At 41.3% G+C, this 12,535-nt stretch overlaps 1 protein-coding gene across 1 annotated transcript in view; it reads right to left on the bottom strand.

Moving 5' to 3' along the window:
• LOC134212290 (neural cell adhesion molecule 1-like) overlaps positions 1 to 12,535 on the bottom strand; it is a 1,103,894-nt gene that overhangs the window by 110,100 nt on the left and 981,259 nt on the right. Inside the window, exon 7 of the mRNA XM_062690003.1 lies at positions 6,967 to 7,170. Coding sequence (XP_062545987.1) covers positions 6,967 to 7,170 — 204 coding nt within the window. The remainder of the gene's footprint in view (positions 1 to 6,966; positions 7,171 to 12,535) is intronic.

The following is a 12,535-nucleotide window of genomic DNA, read 5'->3' on the forward strand; positions in this document are numbered from 1 at the left end:
TTTTGTTGTTTTAATTTCAAAGAGTACTTTCCATTTCATTACCCTAAAAGCTTACTATCAAGTATCTGAATTTTAGAAGAAAAAAATTACGAGGGAGACGTTTTGAATCGTTGTTTCAACTTGCCCCGATGGGTTTAAATTGCGGAGCAATTTCAAACGACCGAAATACAAAAATTAAAACGGATCTCCCATCGATTTTTCATAATCATTATGTTTGTTCAACATTGAATGATTACCTACCGTGAAAATTTAAGGAAAGCACTCTTCCAAACATCATTTTGAGACCGGTTTTATTGGCACGTCAAAAAGTTGGTTAATATTTTGCAAAGGGCGAAAAATAAACATAGGCAGGGATTGCGTTTTTGTAGCTGCAATCTTCCGGGAATGGCAGTCAGAAGGTGCGTTCAGGGGAGTAGTTTGTTGTAAAAAATAATCAGGGCATTGGGTCATTTCCGATCCAAATTACAGCTTCCGTTTCAACTTACCCCGCATTTCAACTTGCCCCGGTGTACCTTACAGTGCTAGACGGATTGGAGAACCGTAGTCAGGTCGATGTTATTTATTTCGATTTTGCAAAAACGTTCGACAAGGTGTCTCATGCACTACCGACAGAAGAACTTGACCGTCTTCGCTTACCTACTTGAATAAAAACCGTACTTATCCTCTCATAAGGCTCGTAAGTACATAGCACCAAGTAAAATGATTATGACATTCCCTCTGGAGTACCGTAGGGCACTCATCTAGGCGGCTCACATTTATTCATTCTGTTAATGACCTTTGTAATAACCTGAATTCCCGAAAGTTGCTGCATGCGGACGATCTGAACATTTACCATGCTATAAAATCACTTGTAGACTGCTGTACTTTGCAATCTGATATTGAATATGTTTCAAACTAATGCAAGATCTGCAATGGTATGTAGATGAACTCGACTAAATGCAAAACGACGTTCACTCGTTGCTAATTTTCTGTAACCTACGACTATTGTCTGAGTTACATAGCGCATAGAGGGTTACATCGATCAAAGATCTTGGAATCGTTCTCGACAGTGATCTTTGTTTTACTGAGCATGTCTCAATTAGCATCACTTAAATTCGAAAGAATTCCATTCGCACCGAAATTCAGAAAAAAATTCTCACGGAAATACAGAGAAATTTTCCATGAAAGATAGGAGAAAGTTTCTCATGGAAATTTTAAAGAATTCTCAAGGAAATTAAGAAGACCTGTTTGTGTGACGACTGTTTATTTTGTATTTTAGAAAAAAACGACCACCGTTTTGGCTCAAATTCCGAACATGACTCATATTCCGAGCAGTCGCGTTTAAACGGTCACTTGAACTTTTTACGTGTAGTTTTTTCCATAGGATATTGAATTCTTTTGCAATCTTGGTTCTCTGTACGAAAACCTGATGATGAAATTTTTAGTTTTAGTCGGCTAAAATGCTGGTGTTCGGGATTTGAGTCAAAACGGTACTCAGTCTTAATTTAGTAAAACGAGTATATTATTTACTCAACGTTTCGACGCGGGGATTGTGTCTTCCGTAGGGGGAAAATACTGTCGTTTTCTGTCTAACTGTGACGGTTGAATATTTTGTTTGTTAGTACATTTCTTCGGAATAACTGTCACTAAAAAATGTATGTAATCAATGCGGGCAATGACGCTATTTCTACTCTCTCGACTTCCTCTTGAGGAAGACACAAACCCCGTATCGAAACGTTGGATAAATAACATACTCGATTTACTAAATTAAGACTGAGTAGCCGTTTTCTACTTAAATTAAGAAGAACTTTTCACGAAAATTTGGGCAGCAGGGATTATGTTCAAGGGCTTGACGATCCCTCCCCAGGCCATCTGCGAGTTGTGGGGCCTGCCTAGGATGTGGTGGGGTTTGACAGTGGGCCCTGTTAAACCTCTATAAAAAGCTGCATATATCCGCAAGTAGGCCCTACCAAAGCGCACAAGCCCAAGTCCTGGTGTTAGGTGAGACGCCAAATAGCCCTGACACGACGGCCCTCCGACGAGACAGGAGGTTTGCGCAGGCCCAATAAGCCGCCTGAAAAACCAATCATTACGAACAATATAAGAGATAATGCGTCCGCACTTACCGCCGTGCGAATATTGAATCCGACCACTACCTCGTTGCAGTATGCCTGCGCTCAAAACTCTCGACGGTGTACAACACGCGTCGAAGTCGGACGCCGCGGCTTAACATTGGGCGGCTACAAGACGGTAGACTAGCCCAAGAATACGCGCAGCAGCTGGAAGTGGCACTTCCAACGGAAGAGCAGCTAGGCGCAGCGTCTCTTGAAGATGGCTGGAGAGATATTCGATCCGCCATTGGTAGCACCGCAACCGCTGCACTTGGCACGGTGCGCCGGATCAGAAGAAACGACTGGTATGGCGGCAAATGTGAGCAGTTAGTGGAAGAGAAGAATGCAGCATGGGCGAAATTGTTACAACACCGCACGAGGGCGAACGAGGTACGATATAAACAGGCGCGGAACAGACAAAACTCGATTTTCCGGAGGAAAAAGCACCAGCAGGAAGATCGAGACCGTGAAGAGACGGAGCAACTGTACCGCGCTAATAACACACGAAAGTTCTATGAGACGTTAAACCGTTCACGTAAGGGCCACATGCCACAGCCTGATATGTGTAGGGACATAAACGGGAACCTTCTTACGAACGAGCGTGAGGTGATTCAAAGGTGGCGGCAGCACTACGAAGAACACCTGAATGGCGATGTGGCAGACGAAGATGGCGGTATGGTGATGGACCTGGGAGAACGCGCGCAGGACATAATTTTACCGGCTCCGGATCTCCAGGAAACCAGGAGGATATTGGCCGGCTGAAGAACAACAAAGCCCATGGGGTTGACCAACTACCAGGAGAGCTATTTACACACGGTGGTGAGGCACTGGCTAGAGCGCTGCACTGGGTCATTACCAAGATTTGGGAGGAGGAGGTTTTGCCGCAGGAGTGGATGGAAGGTGTCGTGTCCCATCTACAAAAGGGCGATAAGCTGGATTGTAGCAACTACCGCGCAATCACATTGCTGAACGCCGCCTACAAGGTACTCTCCCAAATTTTATGCCGTCGACTAGCACCAACTGCAAGGGAGTTCGTGGGGCAGTACCAGGCGGGTTTTATGGGCGAACGCTCCACCACGAACCAGGTGTTCGCCATTCGCCAAGTACTGCAGAAATGCCGCAAATACAACGTGCCCACACATCATCTATTAATCGACTTCAAAGCCGCATATGATACAATCGATCGGGACCAGCTATGGCAGCTAATGCACGAACACGGTTTTCCGGATAAACTGACACGGTTGATCAAAGCGACGATGGATCGGGTGATGTGCGTAGTTCGAGTTTCAGGGGCATTCTCGAGTCCTTTCGAATCCCGCAGAGGGTTACGGCAAGGTGATGGTCTTTCGTGTCTGCTATTTAACATCGCTTTGGAAGGGATAATACGAAGAGCAGGGATTAACACGAGTGGTACAATTTTCAATAAGTCCGTCCAGCTATTTGGCTTCGCCGACGACATAGATATTATGGCACGTAACTTTGAGAAGATGGAGGAAGCCTACATCAGACTGAAGAGGGAAGCTAAGCGGATCGGACTAGCCATCAACACGTCGAAGACAAAGTACATGATAGGAAGAGGTTCAAGAGACGACAGTGTGAGCCACCCACCGCGAGTTTGCATCGGTGGTGACGAAATCGAGGTGGTAGAAGAATGTGTGTACTTGGGCTCACTGGTGACTGCCGAAAATGACACCAGCAGAGAAATTCGGAGACGCATAGTGGCTGGAAATCGTACGTACTTTGGATTCCGCAAGACGCTCCGATCGAATAGAGTTCGCCGCCGTACCAAACTGACAATCTACAAAACGCTCATTAGACCGGTAGTCCTCTAAGGACACGAGACCTGGACGATGCTCGTGGAGGACCAACGCGCACTTGGAGTTTTCGAAAGGAAAGTGCTGCGTACCATCTATTGTGGGGTGCAGATGGCGGACGGTACGTGGAGGAGGCGAATGACCCATGAGTTGCATCAGCTGTTGGGAGAACCATCCATCGTTCACACCGCAAAAATCGGACGATTGCGGTGGGCCGGGCACGTAGCCAGAATGTCGGACAGTAATCCGGTGAAAATGGTTCTCGTCAACGATCCGACGGGCACAAGAAGGCGAGGTGCGCAGCGGGCAAGGTGGATCGATTAGGTGGAAGATGACTTGCGGACCCTCCGTAGACTGCGTGGTTGGCGACGTGTAGCCATGGACCGAGCCGAATGGAGAAGACTCTTATATACCGCACAGGCCACTTCGGCCTTAGTCTGAATAAATAAATAAATAATTTTCACGAAAATTAAATAAAAAAACGCTTTAATTCGCAAGAATTTCTCAAGACCACTTAGACGATTTATTTCATAGAAATAAAAAAAATCCAGTTCGAACATAAAAGAATTTCCCCCAAGATGTCGGACAAATTTTCTTAGCAAATTGGGAAAAATTCCATTTGAAAATTCGAAAGAATTTTCCCCGTAAATTCAAGAGAATTTCGCACCGACGTTCAGGAACAATTCTCATGAAAATTCAGAGGAATTTCTCACGAAAGTTGGGAACATAAGAATGATCATTATGACCATTCAGTTCGTAGTTGCTACTCCGTGACTGACTATTATAGCTTACGAAATTGTACAGAAAACCATGCGAATGGGGCCTTGGATTAGATGTATCTCCACGATTGACTTAGGATATGGATTCACTATGGTAAGCGATGTGATCTATGGGAGGGGAGTATATGAAATGGAAATTTAAAATCGGGATTTAATTGATTTACTTTATGATTTGTACGAAGCAAAACGAAATATCTCGGATCGCGCGACCGTTCTGCATGCTAATAGAAACACGATCAATTGCGCACTCAATACAGAACTAGGTAAGCTCTCGGATCTCTTGAATGTTCTGTGTTCAATCGCGCGAGAATTGATTTACTCTCCGACTGATTTTCTTTCCAACCGCATAAAACAGAACTAAACACTCCGACTTGCGTCCGATACGAAACACGATCAATCACGGACTAATTGATTTACTATTCGACAGATCTAAACAACCGAATCCGCATCCGATACGAAACAAGTTTAATCGCGCACTCCGATAGTTTGGAAAAAGTTTCCCAAGGGTACTCGGAAGAATCTTTCACGAAAATTCGGAAGAATTTGTCACGGAAATTTAAAAAAATTGTCATCGAAAATTCGAAAAAAAATTCGTAGCTTCAGAAAAAAAAATCGCACCGAAATTCAGAAAAACGGACGGACGGAATTTCAGAGGAATTTCTCACAAAAGTTGATAGAAAATATAAGAAAGAATTTTCCACGGAAATTCGAAAGAATTTCTCACGGAAACTCAGATGATTTTCCCACCGCAATTCAGAAGCATTTCTCATGTTTGTGCACTAAAATTTCAATTTCTGTTCGCTTCATACTCGATGATAGATTGAACGCGACGGTTGACAGCGAACATCATTTTGCTATTTCGAGTCAGCAAGTGATAACGACAGAAACAAAAATGAATCGAATTGAATTTGTTCTCATTTCCGATAAAGTCTATGAATCGCAATCATTGCCTACCTATCCATAGCTGCAACTAGAATGGAGCTGAAAAAGTGCACAAAAACATCGTAGGAAAATATCTTTGTATGGCCGACTTGGCCACTACATCCCATGCTATACAGCGTGTATTTTTTCTAAAACATCTTCCTGACATTTATTCTTTCATAAAATGTGGGAAATGTTCTTTAGTTTTGTAAGGAATTGATCCTCGAACCCTGAGGAAATCTTTACTAGAATTCTTAAGGTATTTCGGTCTGAAATTATTCCAGAATTACATTTTAAATTTGTTGGAAATTAGAAAGGATTTTTGTTTAAAAATTTCTTATGATCTTCCTTTCAGAATTTCTCCTGAAAGTCCGTCGAAAATTCGAAATTCTTTCAAGAATTGATTCAAAAATTTCTTGTGGGTTTCAATCAAGAAATTCTTTAAATTTGTTTTTTTTTAAATATGTTCAGTAATTGCTTCATAAAATCTTTTAGAAACTTTTTAGGATATTCCCACGAAAATAACATCGTTTAAATTCTTTGTTTTGGAAAAAATCCCGGAGGGGCAGTACCTGAAAAAATGTTCAGGAGACTTCTGGCAATAAACTCTAAAGAAGTTGTCGTGGGAATCATCAGGAGGATTTCGTCAATAATTTTCAATGAAATTCTTGCAAAAAATCCAAAGGTGTTTTAAATCTAATATGATTAATAACCAGATGAATTTCCAGGGGAATTCCTGAAAGAACTTTCGAAGAATTACCGAACAATTTTCTGGGGGAATTCTTGGAGGAAATTGGGAGAATTTCTGGGGCAACTTCTTGTTGAATCACTGAAGAATCTTTCAGGGGAATTCCTGGAGGATTATATTTTATAATTATATCTTATATTTTCCCTATTCTATCAAAAAACATTTTGATCCATATAATTTCGCCAACTGGACCACTGCCTGGGTGCAATGCTATCATGCGACCTAAACAGGATCCCACCGCGTAGGTACCGATATGGTTGACGCAAACATCATTCTGTTTGTTTCCAGTCGGCTTCCGATTACGTAATTGCACGAGCCAACCATACGACTGCGACATACCTTCGACTGTAGATTGTTTACTTTGCGAAACAGAAGCACGGACTTTCGTGAATATGATAAAATGAGCTTGGTGGCTGGACGAATAAGTAATAAGCTTATTGTTGGAGTACGAAGGACTTGCGCTGTTACGCGAATTGCAGATGAGTGTCGTCAGTACCCATTATTATCATTGGAATGGAAATTCTGGAATTACATTTCCGAACTGTTCGCAGTTATTCTAATGATGTAAACAATGTGTCAATAGTCTACATCTTCCTCCATCGAAAACTACTCACGGTACAAATCCAGCACGTAGTTGCTCTCTTTCGGTTGGACGAGGTCCGTGTTTGTGGCCTGACAAGTGAATATCGAGTTCAAGTCGGACCGCTGAATCGCGGGCCACAGCAGTCGATTTTCGATCACATCGCCGGAGTTGTGCTCGTACTGCTCGTCCACCAGGGTGCCGTTGATGAGCCACTTGACCGATGGCTGTGGGCGACCTGCAAATGAATCGGAACAGTATGCAGACAATTAGGTATCTATTACTGGAGCTCACCATGGGGAGTCGATGGCTAGGGGTAAATGCTGTATCTAATTGGATCATTGGCGCTGTAGGCAAATGTGTTTTGCTTACTCGTACGATAAAGTTGTATTGAAAGGCTGGTATATTCCTTCCAAAACGGTACTTTAGTTCGTTAATAAAAAGTAAAAAGTTTATTATTTGGTAATATGAACAGGAATAGGAAAAATAAAGGCTAATACAGAAGTCAGTCCAAAAATATGTTAGTAAATAATATCAAATTATTTTTACCAACTCTTGTCTGGTTACTAATAATGTTAAACCACGAGTAAGAGTGAGAGGGGCATAGACGTATGTTTCCATGTTAGAATTAGTGGCGATTAGTTTCCACGCTGATACTATTCCCTTTCTCTTCATAACGGAAGCTTAATAGAAGAAAGATCGTTTGATTTACATAGTCTTCAAAAATTGACCGCTTACATCTAGAATCTACTTGCCTGATGCATCTTCTTACATGGTTTTGTCTAATCTATACTTTCGCTTCTAATTCTGTCATGAAAATGTACGTACATCTAAGTTTGGAAATGATATATCTTTCTATCAATGTATCTTGAACCTGATATACGTTCGTTGCTATTCCTTAATGTGCTTATGTTCCTATAATAGAGTAGAAGCCACATTTGCTTACTTGAGATAAACACTCATCTGAGATGTATAAATTCTCTAAGCGAGGTTGAAATTTAGTGGATCCGTGATCCAGAAGTAGGTGCATTTCTTCTCGTTTGTTATCGCAAGTTTACCATTTCGAGAAAACGGTAACATTGAAAGACATTAGGGACACGGCATGTATTTCCGTCGATGATCGTAGGGGCTAAAACCAACGAAAGCAACGTCCCTTTGCTAGAATTCTACTATAGTAGAACGTTTCTCCTGAGCTTACGATTTGGTACGGATGCGTTTGGCAAAGAAGTTTATCTTTTTTGGTTTTCGAGACTATAACGTAAATAAAAACGCAGACGAAAATACCTGCCTCAACCCTACTTGGTTATTATTCATAAAAATGAGAAATCCGATGTCTGCCATAGCTATGTACATATTATGCATGCCAGCGTGAGTAAAGCTAGTTTAAAGTTCTACTATGAGGCAGTGTTCTGAGTGCCTATAGTATTTTAATAACTTAATACAAGCTGTGAACATTCAGAAGAAACTCTTTACAAAGCGAAAACGTATTACGTGCCTAAACACTACCTCGCTAAAAGGGTACAGTTCCGGTGTGTACCATCAAAAGGAAGTAACAGGAAAATAACAGTTCAACTAGGCATGCAGCAGGAAAGCAGACAACCTCGCTGTCTGGATAATAAGAGGAGATGTTAATTACGATAACGCTGCCATGTCTGCTGTCGGGCACGCAGCATCCCTGCCGGAATTATATTCCTCGGTTGAAACGATAAGCTACGTATACGTCTGAGCTTTTTATATCTATTTCCAGATTTTACTTTTTCACATGTGCGACGTGTCCTCCCATTTATGTAGAAAATGCCGTACCATCAGGTGGCATGGCCGTGGCACTGAGTTGTGTTCTGACCAAATGAGCAACAGATCCTAATCAGATGATAATGTTTATTGCCTAGAAAAGAGAAGTGTTTCTGTTTGATTGTTTGGTTTACACCTGGAGGAAAACATACTTATTCAGCTATGGATACGCGTAACTCAATGAGGGAGTGCACATTGGATATTGTGACAGTCATAACATTCTTTAGTAGTTATCAACGAAGCAATGCTTGGTTTGATATTTCCGAGTTTTTAGTTTAATGCTTTGTTGATCTGTATCAGAATCAAACAACGCTAGTGTTGAGATTTTAAAATTTAGATGGACCTTTTAGATCTTAGATTTATTCCCAATATTTTACCAATACATTTTTTCTTTGTTTCACTTTGTAAAAAGTCTTTCTTTGCTCAGTGGTAAGATGCTCGACTACAAAGCTGATCATACTTTCTACTCTTATAATAGCTTGTAAAATAATTTAATTTGTAATTAATTTGTAAAATTTGTATTATTTTTTTCTAAGAAAACACCTATGATGCTTACATGCATTCGAATAATATGGTTGTACTGTTTTGATATATTTTTTCTGTGGTTCTATGGAAAATAGCGCTACACAAATATAAATTCCAAATACGCTGTAACTATCACTCAAATATAGCTTACAGTCGTCGATCCATCATGATCCAGATATCATCCAGTGAATCCACGGGTAGTCCATTACTAACGAATCATCTCAAACAAAAGTCCGTAATCAAATTGACTCCACATCCAATACCCGTCTGGGTTGGCTTGTTATTGAACTCCAATGTGAAAGTTGCATCGCTTTTTCATCGATCTGGGATTCGGTCGGGGAGACTACCAAACACCCTTGGGCTCTCAAATGCCAACCATTGCCCATCCACAATGTTCCGTTCTCGGTGGTATTTGTTTTGCAAGTCTATTATATTTCAATTATGTGAGCAGTTGGCTACGCTGACCTGCTGTGATTGCCGATGGTAGGTACTACATTGTTGTAAAAACTAATGCAAACTGGTACAAAAAGCGATTGGCGCACCAATAGTATATTTTCAACTTGGCAAGATATATTGCTAAATGCGTATTATTTTTCCATAGTTTTTAATTAAGTTTGTATTTCTAAGCCTTAAATATGAACACAATAATGTCGATTCATAGATATAGAAAAATTACTTATTTTTTTATTTTCGAAATTTTTTGCGCTTATTTAATTGCTAGTCGTATTTATATCTTCCGTTCCGTGTTCCGTGTTTTATCAACACATCAAACTTATTTGCTAATAGAGGCCACCGTATGGTGTGATTTTTTTTCTTGTCGGGAGATAGCGGAGGTAAATAATAACCTCCTTTTACATTGGAATATTTTATTTATTTTATTATTTATTTTATGCCAGGTGGAATTTATGGGTGAACGCTCTACCACAGATCAGGTGTTCGCCGTACGTCAGGTATTGCAGAAATGCTGCGAATACATCGTGCCCACATATCATCTATATATCGTCTTCAAGGCCGAATATGATACCATCGATCGGGACCAGCTATGGCATTGATTTTATAGCACGTAACTTTGAGAGGATGGAGGAAACCTACATCTGACTGAAAAGCGAAGCTAAACGGATTGGATCAATACGTCGAAGACGAAGCACACGATAGGAAGAAGCTCAAGAGAGGACAACGTAAGCCACAACGAGTTTGTATTTGTGGTAACGAAATCGAGGTGGTTGAAGAATTCGTGTACTTGGTGACCTCCGATAACGATACCAGCAGAGAAATCCGGAGACGCATCATAGCAAGAAATCGTACGTACTTTGGACTTCGCAAAACGCTCCGATCGTTCCGAGTTCGCCGCCGTACCACTCTACAAAACGCTTATTAGACCGGTAGTTCTCTACGGACACAAGATCTGGACGATGCTCGTGGAGGACCAACGCGCACTGGGAGTTTTCGAAAGGAAAGTGTTGCGTACCATCTATGGTGGGGTGCATATGGCGGACGGTACGTGGAGGAGGCTAATGAACCACGAGTTGTATCAGATGTTGGTAGAACCATTCATCGTTCACACCGCAAAACCCGGATGGCTGCGGTGGGCCGGGCACGTAGACAGAATGTCTGACAGAAATCCAGTAAAAATTATTTTCGACAACGATCCGACGGGAACAAGGAGGCGAGGTGCACAGCGAGCAAGGTGGATTGATCAAGTGGAGGACGATCGGCGGACGCTCCGAAGACTGCGTGGTTGGCGGCGTGCAGCCATGGATCGAGCTGAATGGAGAAGACTTTTATGCACTGTGATACTAAAATTATTTTCTCCGATACCTGATGATTCTATCGAACAATTTTCCAAGGAACTTCTATTCCACATTTCAATGTATGCTTGAGTCAATGGTCCTTTCATTAGCGACTCATAGAGGTATTATAGACCCTTTTTAGAGCTCGGATTATGTGATCTATCAAATGAACCAACTTATGAATGGTGTATGGTATCATATAGGTTCATTGAGTTGATATGACTTCAATCATTATTCATACAAGCTACTACAGACCTTTTAGGTTCAACAAAACGTCCTGGAAACCGTAACGATTGAACTACAGTCAAACCTCCATGAGTCGATATTGAAGGGACCATCGACTCATGGAAATATCGAGATGTGGAAGAGAAAATCCTTGGAGAGCTGTTTGAAGGGACCATCACAGAAACCAAGAAAATATTTTTTATGAGCTTTGATAGTATTGAAGTTTTTTAATATGGCATAATTTGCTTCCATGAGTTGATATCGAGTCATAGAACATCGACTCATGGAGGTTTGACTGTACTTGATCATCCAAGTCCGTGTACGCAGAACAAATCGCAGGTAAACCTTATTGTCATTGTGCATCTTAACTCAATATTATTTTACAGCTCCTTGGATATTGGATCTCATGTTCATGGAAACTAGGATCATATGCTTATTACACCGGATTGGGTAAATACCGATAATGAGGATATTGCGAACGTCTTGACTGATCTGGAAGATACTATGAACTAAACTAAAAAATATTTTAGGGGTTTTCTGACGATGAGGACATTGAGTGCGTGTTGGCTCTTGTTTCGGACAGGAGAACGATCGCGCGATTGGCCGAAATATTGTGTTCTGCATTGCGCGGCCGTCAGTGCCTGTTTTGTCGTGTTTCTGCTCAGTAAGCAGATAGTTCGCGCGGCCGAGTGAGTAAACAATTGGTGCGTGATCGGACATGTTTCAGGTAGGATTTAGATCATTCGTAAAATCCGAGTTTTGGTTCTGTTTTTAATGTTCGGTGAATAAGTGTGCGGTTGAACGTGTTTTGTATATGATGTGAAACATTTGTAAGATCCAGGTTACTTTGTCCTCCTTTGGACGGTTCGTAAGTAAATTGATGAATATATTTTAATAATTTTTCAGCATATACTGTTATTGACAAACGCTCTATATTGTCGAATAGAGCTCCCTGTTATTCACCTTACCCACTAACAATAATTTTCCTTCCTGAGTCATCGATGAAGGTAGTATGGGTTCCCTGCATCTTCACTAGTAGATGTTGAACTAACATTCCTTTCCTTCCACCCATGGTTGTAAGGACGTGGCCACGTATACAACTGCTACTGTATATCAAAGGGTATCAAACCCAAGTACCAATTTGCGACAATATACAGTAGATTGCTCAATTGAGCATTGTATAGACACCCACGATTTGTACAATCACATATGCTATGCTATGCTATCCCGACGATGAGGACATTGTAAAAGCCATTTGCTGAACTCCAGAAC

This window comes from Armigeres subalbatus, chromosome 2 (assembly GCF_024139115.2).
Source record: "Armigeres subalbatus isolate Guangzhou_Male chromosome 2, GZ_Asu_2, whole genome shotgun sequence".
Classification (NCBI taxonomy): Eukaryota; Metazoa; Arthropoda; class Insecta; order Diptera; family Culicidae; genus Armigeres; species Armigeres subalbatus.